The following is a 17,488-nucleotide window of genomic DNA, read 5'->3' as shown; positions in this document are numbered from 1 at the left end:
CTCCTGTAGGTCCTGGAACGTGCCAAAGACTTGTGGGCGAGGCTTGGTCTGGGGTTTGCATACAGCCGCGTGATTGGCCAAGGAGAGGATTCAACAAGCCCTCTGGAGGTCCGCCTTATATCGCACTGCGCTTGCGCACGTCCTGTTTGCTCCGCAGCGAACCTACGACGTGACCCTGGTGACGTGTGTTGTGCTCCCGTCGCGTGTGCGTCAGCGACTCGCGCCGCCGCTGCTTGGCGGGTTGTCCGGGTAACCGCGCGAGTCGTCGGCGTCTGGTAGCATCTGAGAGACAGGTGTGCGTCATGCAGTTGAAGCACCTGAGGACCCTGCTGAGCCCTCAGGTGAGGAGTCGGGTGCCTCTTTCCTCCCGCAGCCGCCGAGCGTTCCAAGAAAAGTGAGGGAACCGAAGTTTACATTGGAGGGCGTCCACTGTGTGCTAACACTGAAAGATTACAGTCAGGATCCGGACTCTCCTCGGTGGACCCCAATCTCAGTAGGCGAAATTGACCACTAATGACCGTAATGTTCATTACATTCCATCTAGCAGTCGAGTACCGGGCCCCGTGACTTTCCCTGCCTTCAAGAGCCTCCGAGGGAGAGACGCACCTGTGGGCAACGAGCATCAATCTAGAGAATGGAATAAGCTCTTGGGGTGCAAGCCCTAAAGAGGGAGGGAAGAAGACTGAATCTTCATTCTGATGAAAACCCATCACCAGATTCCAAAGATCTGGGCACTAGGAGAGGACCTGGAACAGGGTGCAGAAAGGGTGGGCTCTGAAGGTAGAACAGAATACAAGTCCTCCCTAGCTCCACCACTAATTTGACCGTAAGAACCTGACGTGTCTCTGAGCGCTCTACCCTGTAGCAATTTTATGAGACTTGGGGAAAAAATGAAATGATTTTTTAAAAATCGTTAAGTGAAAAGCAGTATGAAAATTGATGAAGAAGGGATAGCATTCGAAATTACCTAGCTAATAAAAATATCTACCATGATTAAGTGTATAATATATTACCAGGGCAGTATAATTAAAGATGTTAGGTCTGTGATTTATGGAGTTAGACAACATGAACTTAAGTTTTGGTTCTGCAGCTTACAAATTGTGTATGTAAATGTAGGTAAATTACTTAACTCTTTGGTGCCTTAAAGTTTCCCCATCTTTAAAGGAGGCACCTCCAAATTATGAGATAAATGAGATAATACATGTAAAGCACGCATCAAAATGCCTATTCTAAGGTGACTGATTGTTAAAGGTTAGCTGCTATTATTCTAATCCTACCTAATTTAGTCCTTATGACAGTCCAGTGCAATGTAACCTGTTTGAAAAAAGGACCATTAGTTGATTATGGGACTCAACAAATGAGAATGTGGTATTTTGAGAACAGAACAAAATCCGAACAAAAGAGTTGTGCTCCTTGCTTCAAACGCTGCCCCAGAAGTCTCTTAATTTTAAAATTTCCTTGCCTTAATGGAAAAATTGGAACTGGTATTCTTCAGTTTCTCAAAATAAGATGATGTCATGTTGCAGGAAGGGCCAGATACCCAAGGTTGGGCACTGCTATGAAGGAAGATGATTAGTCAAGGTGGATGACCTCTCAATCCTTTTAGCCTAATTTCATGGAGGATAATAGGATGGCACTGTGGTGGTATAACTATTTTCTGCTCTAGATTGAGGATTTGGGCAAAAAGCCTTTTGACTTCTGACTTTGGAGCTAAGTGGATTAAGAGTTAAATGTGACAATGTCTTAAGTCAGTGTTAGACCACAAGTAATTAATCAAATAATTGGAATGGAAGCTAAAAGTTTTCATTTCAAGAGAGAAAACCTTGAGAGCATGACTCAGGTGGTAGGATACAAGCCTAGGAAGTGTGAGGACCTAAATTCAACCCCTCGTCAGGAAAGTGGGGGTGGGGAGAGCAAAACCATAGAGGACTGGAGTTTGGTGGTAAGAAGGACAGCCATATAAAAATAATTCATTACGTTATGATCACTTCTAACTTGGACTTCTAAGAAGTGGGGAGTTAAGGCATTATTCATCTTAAGTCTCAGCTCTGCTTTACTCCCTATCTCAAACTTTCACTGTCTCTCCTTTCCTGCAAAATAAGTCAATACTCCTTATCCTGGCTTCAAAGACCCTTCCTGAGCTGGCCCTAATCAGTTTTTCCTGCCCTACCTCCTTTGTTCTATTCACCAGGCAGTTTCAGCTAAACTGAATAACTCTTGACTTGAACTTTTTTTTTTTTTGACACTTTCTTGACCTATTTTAGCTCTGGCTAATTCTACCCCAGGTAACTTCCCACTGGCACCTATTCTTCAAAGCTTAGTTATGATCACTTAGGCATAAAATTCTTGTGGGCTTCTCCAGATTATTATCTCACTTTGTATGTACTTCTCATGTGAGACTTCAACTTTGTACCATCTTATTAGGTACTGAAAAGGATCTGTTTTACTTCTTGTTTCTCTTTCAGTTCCTGCCCAGGTCTCCTTTCTTCAGTACCATATTAACTATTCACATATAAACTACTTGAAAAGATTAATTGAATGAATTACTAAAAACTAAAATGTGTCCAGCTGGGAAGGTGGCTCAGTGATAGAGCTTACCTTGCATGCATGAGGCCCTGGGTTTGATTCCTCAGCACCACATAAGCAAAAAAAGCCGGAAGTGGTGCTGTGGCTCAAGTGGTAGAGCACTAGCCTTGAGCCAAACTGCTGAGGACCAGCACCCAGGCCCAGAGTTCAGGCCCCACGACTGACATAAAAAAATAAATAAAAATAAATAAATAAATAATAAATGTGTTCAGCCAATTGAGTTCATTTAAGTATCAGGCCTGGGATATAAGAGAACAAGAAGGTCATTTCAAGGATATATTGGTACATTTTTTTTTTTTGAGGGGGGGTCCGGTCGTGGGGCCTAAACTCTGGGCCTGAGTGCTGTCCCTCAGCAATTCAGCTCAAGGCTAGTGCTCTACCACTTGAGCCACAGCACCACTCCTGGCTTTTTTTTTTTTTTTGCTTATGTGGTGCTGAGGAATCGAACCCAGGGCCTCAGGCATGCAAGGCAAGTGCTCTACCACGGAGCCACCTTTCCAGCCCCTATTGGTACATTTAAATCATGAATGTCTAAAAGCACATTGTTTTCAAGTTCAAGATCTGATGGCCTTAAAGACTAATGTGGGTAACAGCCATCTTTTTGCTTTAAGGAAAGAACTGTGACAGGCAGAAAGTAAACCAATGTCACATTAAAAGCAAAGGAACTGGAAATGCTTTTGGCTTTTTAGACTAGCACCTGCATTTATTTTATCCCTTTCACTGCAGGATGGAGCTGCAAAGGTCACCTGCATGGCCTGGTCACAAAACAATGCCAAATTTGCAGTCTGCACAGTGGACCGAGTAGTACTGCTGTATGATGAACATGGAGAGCGGAGAGATAAATTCTCCACCAAGCCAGCTGACATGAAGGTGAAGAGCATTTATATCTATTTAACCAGTTGATGAGTCCTTAGAAACCTGGAAAACATGGAAACCTGTCTCCTAGCCATGGCCTACTGTTTCTTTTCTCAGTATAAATTTGTTGGCTTACTAGAGTACATGTGTATTTTCTTCTCTTTTTCATGTATATTCATTATTTCTTCCTTTTGTTTTTATTCCTAGTATGGCAGAAAGAGCTATATGGTAAAGGGCATGGCATTTTCCCCTGATTCCACTAAAATTGCTATTGGACAGACTGACAACATCATCTATGTCTACAAGATTGGAGAAGATTGGTGAGAATAGAGACTGGGGGATGGGATGGCCCAGGGGCATAGGAAATGTCTCACTTGGGGAGACATTCTGTTGTCTAAAGTTAGCAGAAGGGCTGGGAAGGTGGCTCAGTGGTAGAGTGCTTGCCTTGCATGCATGAGGCCTTGGGTTCGATTCTTCAGCACCATATAAGCAGAAAAAGCCAGAAGTGGCACTGTGGCTTGAGTGGTAGAGCACTAGCCTTGAGCTGAAGAGGTGAGGGACAGTGCCCAGGCCCAGAGTTCAGGCCCCATGACTGGCCAAACAAAACAAAACAAAGTTAGCAGAGTGTTCTGAGAGCTTGAGCACCATGTGTATATAATCCCAGCACTCAGGAGGCAGAGGTAGAAGGATCATTAGTTCAAGGCAGCCTAGATTATATTATAGGATCGTGTCTCAAAAAATAAAAAATAACCCATAAGGCCCCCTGGAGATTCTGGATGTAGTTTCATGTTTCATCCTTGCTATTGTTGGCTTCTCAGGCTTCCTCTTAGGCTTCTTTTCAGGTTTGCTACAGAGGGATAGAAAACACTAATGGTCCAGGAAAGGTTATCTGGTCTTTGTTCCCTTCCCTCAGCATCCTTTAAGAACCTATCTACAGAAGTGGTTTTTAGTATGCTTTCCCTCCTTTTATTTGGCAGGGGTGACAAGAAAGTCATCTGTAACAAGTTCATCCAGACGGTAAAGTTCAGACCAGACCCTGGGAGCTTAAGATGATCAAATATGTATCAGTGTAAATGGAACCAGGAGTTACATTTTCTCACATCTGAATCTAATTTCTCCTACTGTAATGATGGAGTTGCCTGACTTCTCATCTTCATCTGCTTTCCTCCTAAGAGCCTAGTTGTGTCCCCTCTTTCATTCATTCATTCCTTATAGAAAACAAGGGTGGTAGCATGTGGTGGGGTGTTTTAGTTGTTATAAATCCAATCCCACACAGGTAGGATTATTCTTTTCACCATTTCTTTTGGGACAGAGTGCTGTGACTTGTCTGCAGTGGCCTGCAGAATACATCATAGTCTTTGGACTGGCTGAAGGCAAGGTAAAGTAGGGAGGGGAGACACAGGAGAGCTAGTAGGTAAGGATAATGCATATGGAAAGAGAAATATGGTTCATCTATCTTCTCCTTTAGGGAAAAACTGTATACTTGGAAGAGAATGCATAGCAATTTGATTTATGTGTTTTGAGTTTTTATTTCTTTGCTAAAGACCCAGATAAAGTTGAAAGTAGCTTAACTAAGCCAGATATGGGTGGTGCATACCCATAATCCCAGGACTTGGGTGGCTAATTCAAGGCCAACCTGGGTTATATAACAAGACAAGAGAGAGAGAGAGAGAGAGAGAGAGAGACAGACAGACACATACAGAATGGCCTAACTAAACTTGTGTCTATTTTCCCATTTTCAGGTACGTTTAGCAAATACAAAAACTAACAAATCTTCTACCATCTACGGGACAGATTCTTATGTAGTAGCACTGACAACCAAGTGAGTAAGGAAGAATGTATCACAAGGGCTTGGAAAAAGCTACTAGGGACTCTGGACTTGGAGTCCATAGTAAAAGATGGGGAGGCCTGGTAGCAGGAAACCCACAGGCTGGGTAGAAAGGAAAGGAAAGGAAACTTTATATAGAGATAGAATAATCTCTTCCTCTATTTTTCTCTTTTCCTCTTTATTTTTTTTTTTTTACTTTTTTAGTTGTTCGGGGAAAGGGATCCTCTCTGGTCATGCAGATGGTACCATTGTTAGGTATTTCTTTGATGATGAAGGCTCTGGAGAGTCCCAGGTATGAATAAAGGATGCACTGGGATGGGTCAGGGAATTCTAGAAGTCCTCATAGAAGGAGTTGGAACATCTAAAGCGTTATGATTGAGGCACTAGGAGAGGAGACTGAAAGAAGTGAGATCTCAAGGAGGGAGACAGTTGAGAATTTGTGTTTAGAAGTCCAGAACTTATTCATAGGAAGGAATGGTTCCAGTGAAAGGGACCTTGAGACACAAGGAAATAAAGAGACTCTGAGGAGAGCTTTAGAAAATTATCCCCAATTATGTAAAATTATATATGTATATATATATATATGTAGAGAGAGAGAGAGAGAGAAGGAGATATGTGTACATACATGCCAATTCATAGAAAAAAGTTATTTACTCTGGAAAAGGAAAACCATGAACATAAAAAGGAAACTTGGATGTTTTACTGTGTATAATTCCATATTGTAATTATTTACATTACAAATCACTGGTAAAACAATTAAATTTAGCACTCCTTAAAAATAAATCTTGGGGGGCTGGGAAGGTGACTCAGTGGTAGAGCGCTTGCCTTCCATGCCTGAGGCCCTGGATTCGATTCCTCAGCACCACATAAACAAAAAGAAAAAAAAAGCTGGAAGTGGTGCTGTAGCTCAAGTGGTAGAGCGCTAGCCTTGAGCTGAAGAGCTGAGGGACAGCACCCAGGCCCAGAGTTCAGGCCCTATGACTGGACCCCCCCCAAAAAAAGTTAAAATAAATAAATAAATCTTGGGGTTGGAGGCATGGCTCAGTTGGTAGAGTGAAAGCATCAGGTACCCAGTGCAAGCCCCAGTCTTAGACCTAAAAAAAAAAGAAAGAAAAATAAGAAGTCATATGCTCTCTGTTAGGCTAATATGGGAGATATTCCCCTTGGGATGGCTTTAATGTGCATCACTATTTCTTTTTTGGTGCTGTTCCTGGAGCTTGAATTCAGGGCCTGGACACTATCCCTGAGCTTTTTTTGTTCAAGGATAGTACTTGAGCCACAGCTTTACTTCCCGCTTTTTGGTGGTTAATTGGAAATAGGAATCATGGATTTTCCTGCCTGGGCTGGCTTCAAACCATGGTTTTCAGATCTCAGCTAGGATTACATGTATGAGCTATCAGTGCCTGGCTTACTATTTTGATGTTTCTCTATAGCACAAAGTCAGCAAGTGCAGCTATGTCGTGGGGGGGGCGAGGTTTGCGCGTGCACACATGCAAACATGCACACATGTACACACACCCACATGTTCTCATAATACAAAAGGTAATTTGTGCAGTCTTCAAGATTAGGATATCGGGCTGGGAAGGTGGCTCAGTGGTAGAGTGCTTGCCTTGCAAGCATGAGGCCCTGGGTTCGATTCCTCAGCACCACATAAGCAAAAAGAAAAAAAGCCGGAAGAGGCGCTGTGACTCAAGTGGTAGAGCACTAGCCTTGAGCTGAAGAGCTGAGGGACAGTGCCCAGGCCCAGAGTTCAGGCCCCACAACCGGACCCAAAAAAAAAAAAAAAAAAAAAAGATTAGGATATCTAGGTGGGAAAATGTTAGAAGAAAGATTTATACAAGGTGGTTGGAGTAGGTATATTAGGTACTAAGAATGAAGCATTTCTGGGACAGATTACTTGAAATGTGATTGAAACCCTCTATCTTAGGGCAAGTTGGTTAACCACCCGTGCCCACCCTATGCCCTAGCTTGGGCAACCAACAGTATCGTGGCTGCTGGCTGTGATCGGAGGATTGTGGCCTATGGAAAAGAAGGCCATGTGCTGCAAACTTTTGATTATAGCCGTGACCCTCAGGAACGGGAGTTCACCACAGCTGCAGCAAGTCCTGGGGGCCAGTCTGTTGTACTGGGAAGTTACGACAGGTGGGTATACTTTCCAGCTTCATCTTCTGCCTTCTTTCCCTTGGATCTCTGCTTTAGCCAAGTTATTATAAAGCAGAGTGGAAATCTGGATAGATTCAAGTGCATATTGAAAGGAATTCTCAGGTAGTAATTCATGTGCTTTATTCTTCATACTTCTGCTGTCATTGGCCCACTGGCTGCTCTAAAATACTTCATGCTCTTGTCTTATCTCTGTGCCTTTCCTTGGAATCCCACAGCTGAATTAGTCTGTATTTTCTTTGGGTTCTTAGACCACTGACTTAGAGTTGGTTTTGTGTGTGTGTGTGTGTGTGTGTGTTTGTCTGTTTGTGGGTCTTGATCTCTGGGCCTGGGCACTGTCCCTGAGCTCTTCAGCTCCAAGGTGCTCTACCACTTGAGCCACAGTGCCACTTCCAATTTCCTAGAGGTTAATTGGAGAGAAGAGTCACACAGACTCAGGCTGGCTTTGAACTGCTGACCCGTCCAGCAGGTTCAGTTATTCGTTAAGCTCGAGGAGGCACCTCCTAAAAACCAATGGGGGCGAGAGAGAAACGAGACCAAGCGCATAAAGAAAGACAAAGTCCGTCTGAGTCACGTCAAGGTCTGCTTTATTAAAGTGAGGCAGGGTTTATATACCCAAAAGGACAGGGGAAGGGAGAGAATGAAAAAACTTTGCAGAAGCAAGGGTGAGAAGTCCCGGGGTCAGGGATGGGTCGTGCTTATCCTTTGGCCATTGTGCTAATCTTAAAGGTACCTCCTGTAGTTTCTCTAGGAGACATTTATGGTTAGCCAGGCGCCGCTTGCTTAGGGCTGGAGATAAGAGAAATGTTTATGGTTAGTCAAATGTTGCCTGCTTAGGGCTGGAGGAATATTTATGGTTAGCCAAATGTAGTTTGTTTAGGGCTGGAGGAATATTATCTTTCCATACACTTTCTTGGCTCCCAACAAACTGCGATCCTCAGATTTCAGCCTCCTGAGTAGCTAAGATTACAGGCGTGCACCACCAGCCCTGACTTAAGAGTTGTCACAGTATATTATACTTGTTGCTTCTATCTGGCTATATTGAAGAGTACTTGAAAAGATAGCTGATACTTAACTTTTTATCTGCAGTGCCTAGATTGGCATGAGGTATATAATATATACTCAATACTTGGCCAATTAATGAATGAGTGAACAATAGAACTGCAAATATACACTAGTGTTTGGTCCCTCACTTCTTTGGAACATGCCTTACCCCATCTTTGTCTTGTCTTCTGTCCCCTTCAGTCTAACATGGCTACACATGTTCCCTTCTTTTTTCTCTGATTCCTACCATTTTGTTTTACTTTTTTCCATATTTCTGTCCTCCTGACAGTTCATTTGGCTTGCCTGCCCTAATCTTTTCTCCCATTAATCTTTTTTTTTTTTTTTTTTGGGTCCGGTTGTGGGGCCTGAACTCTGGGCCTGGGCGCTGTCCCTCAGCTCTTCAGCTCAAGGCTGGAACTCTACCACTTGAGCCACAGCGCCACTTCCGGCTTTTTTCCTTTTTGCTTATGTGGTGCTGAGGAATCGAACCCAGGGCCTCAGGCATGCAAGGCAAGTGCTCTACCACTGAGCCACCTTCCCAGCCCCTCTCCCATTAATCTTAAACTATTTAATTTTGCCTTTATTTTCCCAGTGTCCTTGGCACTGTTTTGTTATCCCCTGCTAGACTGTCTAGGTTACTTGTCTCTTGTATTTACTTCCTTCCCTGATATAGCAAGATGAATTCCCTTCAGTTACTTATTGTTATGTGTGTGTATCTATGTGTTTTTGGGCTGGCTCTGGGGTTTGAAGTCAGGGCCTGGATACTGTCCCTGAGCTTTTTTGTTCAAGGCAAGCTCTCTACCACTTAAGCCACAGCTCCACTTGCAGCTTTTTGTGGTGGTTAATTGGGGATAAGAATCTCATGGACTTTCCTTCCCCAGACTGGCCTTGGACTGTGATTCTCAGATGTCAGCTTCCTGAGAAGCTAAGATTACAGGTGTAAACCACCAGCACCTGGTTCTAACCTATTCTTTAATCAGCTTTCATCTCTTTTAAGAGCTAAATATCTTATTTTAGACTTCGAGTGTTCAACTGGAGTCCACGAAGAAGCATCTGGGAAGAAGCAAAGCCCAAAGAGATCGCCAACCTATACACAGTCACTGCCTTGGCCTGGAAGCGGGATGGCTCACGACTTTGTGCTGTATGTTACTTGTAGTTCCTGTCTGGATTGATAACAAAGTCCTGCCTATCCCAAATCACTCTCCCATGACACTAGAAAATCTCTTTCTTTCTGACTCCAACCTTAAAATCTGATGTTAAAGGCAAGAAAGAGAGGTTGACACTTTATTCGAAGTCTAAGGGAGGGGGTTGTATAGGTAGGGCTGATTTTTCCCTTCCTATTCCAACATATGAGGTGCTCTGAGTCCTGTAATTACCACCCCTTTTCTTCTGAACTTTCATCATCTGCCAACACTCTTATTGTTAGCAATTGTATAGATTCTAGAGCCTAGTTAAGGATATCTCTGCATAACCTCCCTGTGCCAGTATATTGTGTATTATTTTTATGCTGTACTTTGCTTCCAAGGGCACACTCTGTGGTGGAGTGGAACAGTTTGACTGCTGCCTCCGAAGGAGTATTTACAGGAACAAGTTTGAGTTGACATACGTGGGACCTAGCCAGGTGAGTAGCTGAGGGTCTGCTGCCCTGAGATCCTGCATGGCTCACTCATTTTTATAACACAGTTCTGCCTACTGGGCCCAGCTGCAGTGTCAAATTTAACCTTCATTCCTCTGGCAGAGCTGTTCAGGTGCATGGAATGTGTCAGAGATATTCCCTGGCAACTTTCCTGCCACAGTTCTTCCATCCTATTGTAAGAAACTGTTTAAGTAACAGGTTTAAGGAGTATAGATAGACATTGCCTCTTATATCTTCCTGGTTTAAACTCTACTGCCATCCACTGTCCATTGAGGATATTGATAAATAGGATTGCAAGTGAACTCTATTGTTTTAGGACATCTGAAAATGCAAGCTAATATCTCAGTTCCTGAGCCCATTTTTTTTTTTTTGGGTCCAGTCATGAGGCCTGAACTCTGGGCCTGGGCGCTGTTCCTCAGCTCTTCAGCTCAAGGTTAGCACTCTACCACTTGAGCCACAGCGCCACTTCTGGCTTTTTTCTTTTTGCTTATGTGGTGCTGAGGAATCGAACCCAGGGCCTCATACATGCAAGGCAAGTGCTCTACCACTGAGCCACCTTCCCAGCCCCCCATTTTTTTCTTTTCTCTATTTCTTTCCTTATTTTCTTCCATTTACTAGTCATTTGTTCTTTCATTTTTTTATTATCTTCAGAAACACCATTTCTCTATCATATGTTAACACTACAAGGAACAGAGAGAACAAAGATAATTGTGTGTTAGCCATTGCTAATCAAAGTGATTAGCATTAGCAAAGGACATAGATAGTTTAAAAAGTAATAATAAAGGCTGAGTATTCACTCAGTAGTGAAGCATTTGCGAGTCTCTTAACACTGAAAAAAAAAGAAAAGAAAAGAAAATCCAGCTAGGTGCCAAGAGTTCACACCTATAATCCTAGCTACTACGGAAGCTGAGATCTAGTATTTCAATTCAAAGCCAGCTCAGGCAGACAAATCCAAGAGACTTTTATCTCCAACTTATCAGCAGAAAGCAGAGGCATTGTAGAGCACCAGCCATGAGCAGAAGAGCGGAAGGGGAGTACAAGGCCCTGAATTTAAGTCCTGCCCCTGCCCCTCCATGCCAGCAATCAATCAATAAATCAATAAATAGAAAAAAAAAAGAAGGAAGTCCAGCTTGTCACAATAGTTTGTGCCTTTAATCTCACCACTTGGCAAAGTGAGGATCATGAGTTTGATATAGGCCATGAATTCTAAGCCAGCCTGGACTACATAGCAAGATTGTCTCAATAAAATAAAACAAGACAAAAATGAAATAAGCTTGACATACATAATACCTTGTACCTTTAGCCTATCTGGGATTGTGGTTCTAGGCCAGCCTCAGGTAAAAAGTTCAAGAGACCCCATCTCAACAGAAAAGCCTGGGCATATAGCATTTTCCTGTCATGTCAGGTACATAGGTAGTATAAATAGGAGAAGCACAGTCCAGACCACTGTGGGTTAAAATGAGACCCTATCTAAAAAATGACCAAAGCAAAAATGGTTGGAGCTATGGATCAAGAGGTGGAGGACCTGCCTAGTAAGCATAAGCCTCTTAACTTTAAAACCCCAATATATCAAAAGAAATAATAATAGTAGTATTTAACTCCCACTTCCTACATAGGAAAAGAAACTGTATCTCTCTCTTCTCCATTTCTCCCTACTTTAACTTTCACTAAAATAAATATTTGCTAAGACTTCAAAAAAAGACATAATAATTATTAGATATAATATAAAGAGCTAAGGAAATATAGTGCATATTTGGCTTTATCCAGTGGAACCTTCAGATTCATGTATTATAAGCAGCAAAAGAGAATATGGGAATGTATTTCATTAATAGTAAAGTCCTCTGTAATGTAAGGCATGTTGACAGTGTCCTAGAACAAATGAGTAAACAAGGTATTAGCTGTGTTCACTAGTGTGGAGGTAGGCAGAGGGCTCGGCACATTCACATTCCTTTGAGCTGTAGCAGTCTAAGGAAGTCATATTTGTTCCTTACCAAGGTAATTGTGAAGAACCTATCCTCAGGGACCCGAGTGGTGCTCAAGTCACACTATGGCTATGAGGTAGAAGAGGTGAAGATCTTGGGAAAGGAACGTTATTTGGTGGCTCATACATCAGATACACTGTTGCTGGGAGACCTGAACACCAACCGCCTTAGTGAGGTAAGAACCAAGAATAGAAAGGTGGGGAATGAGGCATATTGGCTTGCTACTAGTGGGGACCCAAAATGCCTAGGCATAAAACCTTCACAGGAAGCCCTAACATTCAAGGGTTGCTTTCAAGAATGAGAGGTTTAGAATCCTGGGGTATGAAACTCCATAGTTGGACTCTTTTTATGTCATCTCCCAGAAACATAAGGATCAAGGCAAAAATCTGACAGTGTCTTTTTGATGCACTATAAAATTGATCTTCCTGACTTCCTATTGACATTCTCTTAGCCTTTTCTTAGATAATTATTCCTTTTCCTATGGTTTTCCCTCCTCTCTATACAGATAGCCTGGCAAGGATCTGGTGGCAATGAGAAGTATTTCTTTGAAAATGAGAATGTGAGTACAACTTGAGTCATGGTCACCATTTTGATGAGCCCCTTTCCTGCTTCTGTAACAGAAGGAAGGCAAAGCCAGGCACTGGTGGCTCACACCTGTAATCCTAGACACTCAGAGGCTGAAATCTGAGGATCACAATTCAAAGCCAGCCCTGGCAGGAAAGTTTGTGAGACTCTTATCTCCAATTAACTACCAGAAAACTAGAAGTGGTGTTGTTCAAAGTGGTAGAGTGCTAGCCTTAAGCACAAAATCTCAGGGACAGTGCCCAGGCCCTGAGTTCAAACCCCATGACTGACAAAAACAACAACGACAAAAGGATGGCAAATGGCAAGGGATGGGAAGATAGCAGATGAAGAAAGGGGAACGTGGGACAGATGGAGAACAGAATAAGAAGAAAAGTGAGAGTCACCTTGATCTATAGCACCCCTCCCCGCACTGTTTTCCTTGCCTTCTTCCCCATTCTTCCCTAGGTGTGCATGATCTTCAATGCTGGAGAGCTAACCCTGGTGGAATATGGGAGTAATGACACGTTGGGTTCTGTACGCACTGAATTCATGAACCCTCACCTCATCAGGTAACTTCACAAAGTTCTCTGAATCTTGAAAAATACAAAAAAAAAATCCTTTTGGGTTTTTAGGTCTAGTGTCCCCAGGTTAATCTAAAAATTTCACCCCGTATCATAGTACAGAGCCCTCAATAGCGACTTTAGTTCATTTTGCCTTACTTACCTCAGCCTTTGTGTTTCAGTGTCCGTATTAATGAGAGGCGCCAGCGAGGAATGGAAGATAATAAGAAATTGGCTTATCTAGTTGATATTAAGACTATTGCTGTAGGTAAGACTCGTTATTTTTTTTTAACAAAATGCAAATACATAACAAAATGTAAATACATAACAGGATGTGTTCAGTGGGGAATACAAGAAAATGAGAGGCACCAGGTGAGTATATATCCCCACTCTTACAATAAATATATGAGATATTTAAGCCTATATGAGTGTGCCCATACCTAGACATCAAGGTGTAGATATATAGATGCATATTACATAGGTCTGTCCAGATAATTATGTTCACTTAGGGCTAATGAATTGTGAATAGTAGAAAAGAATTATTAGCAAATTTATGAATTTTCCTGTTTAGATTATAGAATCATACTCTTTAGAACTGTTTGGGTATAGTTTACCATCAGTATCATCAATTTTATCTTTATTTAACATGATCAATTTTCCCTTCCATATTAGTTTTTTTATCATGAAATATTTCAAAGAGAGAAAAATAACAGAGAATAGCTCAGTATTCTCTAAAAAGTCTAGGGACTAACTCATCCATGCGGTGTAGCAATAAGAGTGGGACTCTGCAGTCAACCATCCCATTATATATTAATATCAAGTACAGAATGGTTAATGCTCTATTTGCTACCTGTGAGATCTTTCCTAAGTTACTTAACATTTCTATCCTCCAATTTCTTCATTCCTACCTTAGGGTAACAGAAATAGTATCTATGATACATGACAAGAACTTAGACTAGTGCCTCGTACATAATTAGCACTTAATAAATATTAGCTCATAATAGTAATGATACTCATTTCTAATATTTTGTTATGTTTACTGTGGATTCTTTATTTCTCTTCATTTTTTTTTTTTTTGGTTGGCCATGGGGCTTGAACTCTGGGCCTGGGCGCTGTCCCTCAGCTCTTCAGTTCAAGGCGAGCGCTCTACCACTTGAGCTACAGCGCCACTTCCGGTTTTCTGGTGGTTTATTGGAGATAAGAGTCTCATGGTCTCTCCTGCCCGGCCTTTATTTCTCTTCTTGATGGCATGTGACATGTTGATTATCTGCTTTTGAAGCAATTCCATTCTCTAAGGTTTATTATGTAGAATGAAATTGCTGAATCATGAACGAAATGTTTGTTTGCCTTCAGCTTCACTAAATATTTCCAAATTACTGTCCAAATGGGTTGTGTCAATTCGTACTACCTCAGCAGTTAAGAGTTTCCATTATTCAACATTCTTTCCAATATTTGAAATTACCTGACTTCATGATTTGGCTTACTGATGTATATGAAATGATATTTTATTCTATTGTATTTCATTTATTTATTGAACATTTGGATTTCTTCTGCAAATTGCCAGTCCCTATCCATTACCCATTTTAAACTCAAGCTGTCTCTTGTTATTGATTTGAAGTTCTCTACATATGCCTTTGATAGTTACTTGCATTGCGGATATTTTGCCTCAGCCTGTGGCTTTTATTTTTCTTTCTTTGGCATCAATAATGTTCAGAATTACTTTTAGTGTTATCTATTTTATCGCTTTAAAAATAATTTGTGATTTTGAGGTCTTATTTAAGAAAGTCTTCCTTATTCCCTCTGATACTTAACATTTTTTGCAATTTTGCTTTCCACCTGGAATTTATTTTTATATATAATGTGGGTAGGGATTTAATTATATTTTCCATATGTTTAACTTTTTATAAAGTCAATTCTTCACCCACTAATTTTTTTTTTTTTTTGTCGGTCGTGGGACTTGAACTCTGGGCCTGGGCACTGTCCCTCAGCTCTTCAGTTCAAGGCGAGCGCTCTACCGCTTGAGCCACAGCACCACTTCCAGTTTTCTAGTGGTTTATTGGAGATAAGAGTCTCACAGACTTTCCTGCCCGGGCTGGCTTTGAACCATGATCCTCAGATCTCAGCCTCCTGAGTAGCTAGGATTACAGGCATGAGCCACCAGCGCCTGGCTTCACTCACTAATTTTTAATGCCTTCTCTGTCATAATCAAGTTTCTGTATTCCATACACATACACACAAACACACATACACAAAAGCTTTTTTTTTGTCGGTCATGGGGCTTGAACTCTGGGCCTGGGCACTGTCCCTCAGTTCTTCAGCTCAAGGTTGTTTATTGGAGATAAGAGTCTCATGGATGGGCTGGGAAGGTGGCTCAGTGGTAGAGTGCTTGCCTTGCATGCATGAGACCCTGGGTTCGATTCCTTAGCACCACATAAGCAGAAAAAGCCACAAGTGGGTCTGAGGCTCAAGTGGTAGAGTGCTAGTCGACAGCTGAAGAACTGAGGGACAGCGCCCAGGCCCAGAGTTCAAGCCCCATGACTGACAAAAAAAAAAAAAGAGTCTCATGGACTTTCCTGCCCAGGCTAGCTTTGAACCATGATCCTCAGATCTCAGCCTCCTTAGTAGGATTACAGGCATGAGCCACCAGCGCCTGGCTCATAAAAGCCTTTTTAAAGATAGTTTTATATTACATATCTGAGCATGGTGGCATATGTCTGTAATCCTAGCTTCTGAGGAGGCAGAGATCAGGAGAATTGCGATTTGAGGTCAGCCCAAACAAAAAGTTTCTTGAAACCCCATAAAAACCAATAAAAGCTGGCAATGGTTGCATGCACCTATCATCCCAGCTAAACAGGAAAGATAATTAGGGGAATCCCAGTCTAAGTGAACCTGGATATAACCTTGAGACCCTACTGGAAAAATAAAAGCATAAAGATCTGGAGACATGCTTCAAGTAGTAAAGCACTTGCAAGTATAGGCCCTTAGTTCTAAAGCCCAGTGCCACTAGAAAAACAGTAGTTTTATATTATATGCATATTATGGTTTGCATAGGGTAAAATTTAGGCAATGGAGGTGATTCAGAAATGTAAGTATCTGAAACAAAAGTCTGAAATCCTAGTAATAATAATAAACTAAAAGACTTTAGTCAAAATCATTCACTCTGTCAATCATATTTTTGATGTTTGTAAAGTAAGTGTTCTGTTAGGCAGGGGTGCCAGTGGCTCTCACCTATAATCCTAGCTACTCAGGAGGCTGAGATCTGAGGATCACAGTTTAAAGTCAGCCCGGGCAGGAAAGTTCATGAGACTCTTATCTCCACCAGAAAATCAGAAGTGGCACTGTGGCTCAAGTGGTAGAGCACTTGCCTTGAGCTGAAGAGCTTGGGGACAGCGCTCAGGCCCAGAGTTCAAGCCCCATAACTGACATAGTGTGCATAGACATATATAACTTTGTGTAGTTTCAGAATTCACAGGGGTAAGGTTCTTGCAGCTCTAGCCTTCTATGATTCTACTTATAGTTAGGCATTAAAACATAGCTAGATCACTTTGCTTTTTGTTGTTGCTGGGCTTGGATTCTGGGCCTGGGTGCTGTCCCTCAGCTCTTCAGCTCAAGGCTAGTGTTCTACCACTTGAGCCAAAGCACCACTTCTGGTTTTCTGGTGGTTTATTGGAGATAGTCTCATGGACTTTTCTGCCCGAGCTGGCTTTGAACCATGATCCTTAGATCTCAGCCTCCTGAGTAGCTAGGATTACAGGCATGAGCCACCAGCACCCGACACTTTGCTTGCTTTTTAATTAGAAAATTCAGCTGGGTGCTGGTGACTCACACCTGTAATCCTAGACTTAGGAGACTGAGATCTGAGGATCACAGGTCAAAGCCAACCTGGGCAGGAAAGTCTGTGAGACTCTTATCTCCAATTAACCATAAAACCAGAAGTGAAGCTGTGGCTCAGAATGGTAGGGTGCTACCACTTTGAGCAGAAGAACTCAGGGACAGTGCTCAGGCTCTGAGTTCAAGCCCCATGACCAACAATCAATCAGTCAATAAATAAATACATGTTTAAATTTGTCTTATCATTTATAGCTATTAGCCAACATTTGGTCTCTCTATAATGAAGTCAAGCACCTTATATAACAAAGCCAGGCACATTGCCCATTAATGATTTGTATCAATAAAAAGGTGCAGATGAGCTTTGATCAGGAGACTACCTGAATGCATCCAAGCCAATCTTGATAGTCTACTTTAAGTGTAACCATTTCTCACATTGTCTCCC

At 42.1% G+C, this 17,488-nt stretch overlaps 1 protein-coding gene across 2 annotated transcripts in view; it reads left to right on the top strand.

Moving 5' to 3' along the window:
• Positions 1–195: 195 nt before the first annotated feature.
• Positions 196–17,488, top strand: part of Ift172 (intraflagellar transport 172) — a 40,438-nt gene continuing 23,145 nt past the window's right edge. For both annotated transcript variants that reach the window (XM_042696793.1, XM_042696792.1), the window contains exons 1-14: positions 196–341; positions 3,313–3,456; positions 3,649–3,761; positions 4,419–4,458; positions 4,754–4,819; positions 5,184–5,263; positions 5,474–5,561; positions 7,197–7,411; positions 9,491–9,614; positions 9,999–10,094; positions 12,105–12,266; positions 12,597–12,650; positions 13,121–13,224; positions 13,398–13,483. In XM_042696793.1, the coding sequence (XP_042552727.1) occupies positions 303–341; positions 3,313–3,456; positions 3,649–3,761; positions 4,419–4,458; positions 4,754–4,819; positions 5,184–5,263; positions 5,474–5,561; positions 7,197–7,411; positions 9,491–9,614; positions 9,999–10,094; positions 12,105–12,266; positions 12,597–12,650; positions 13,121–13,224; positions 13,398–13,483 (1,411 nt within the window). In that variant the 5' untranslated portion in view covers positions 196–302. The remainder of the gene's footprint in view (positions 342–3,312; positions 3,457–3,648; positions 3,762–4,418; positions 4,459–4,753; positions 4,820–5,183; positions 5,264–5,473; positions 5,562–7,196; positions 7,412–9,490; positions 9,615–9,998; positions 10,095–12,104; positions 12,267–12,596; positions 12,651–13,120; positions 13,225–13,397; positions 13,484–17,488) is intronic.

The sequence above is a fragment of the Dipodomys spectabilis genome, unplaced genomic scaffold (assembly GCF_019054845.1).
Source record: "Dipodomys spectabilis isolate Male_0828 unplaced genomic scaffold, ASM1905484v1 ptg000210l, whole genome shotgun sequence".
NCBI lineage: Eukaryota > Metazoa > Chordata > Mammalia > Rodentia > Heteromyidae > Dipodomys > Dipodomys spectabilis.
Note: the sequence above shows the minus strand (reverse complement) of the source record. Positions and strands in the feature narration are given on the sequence as shown.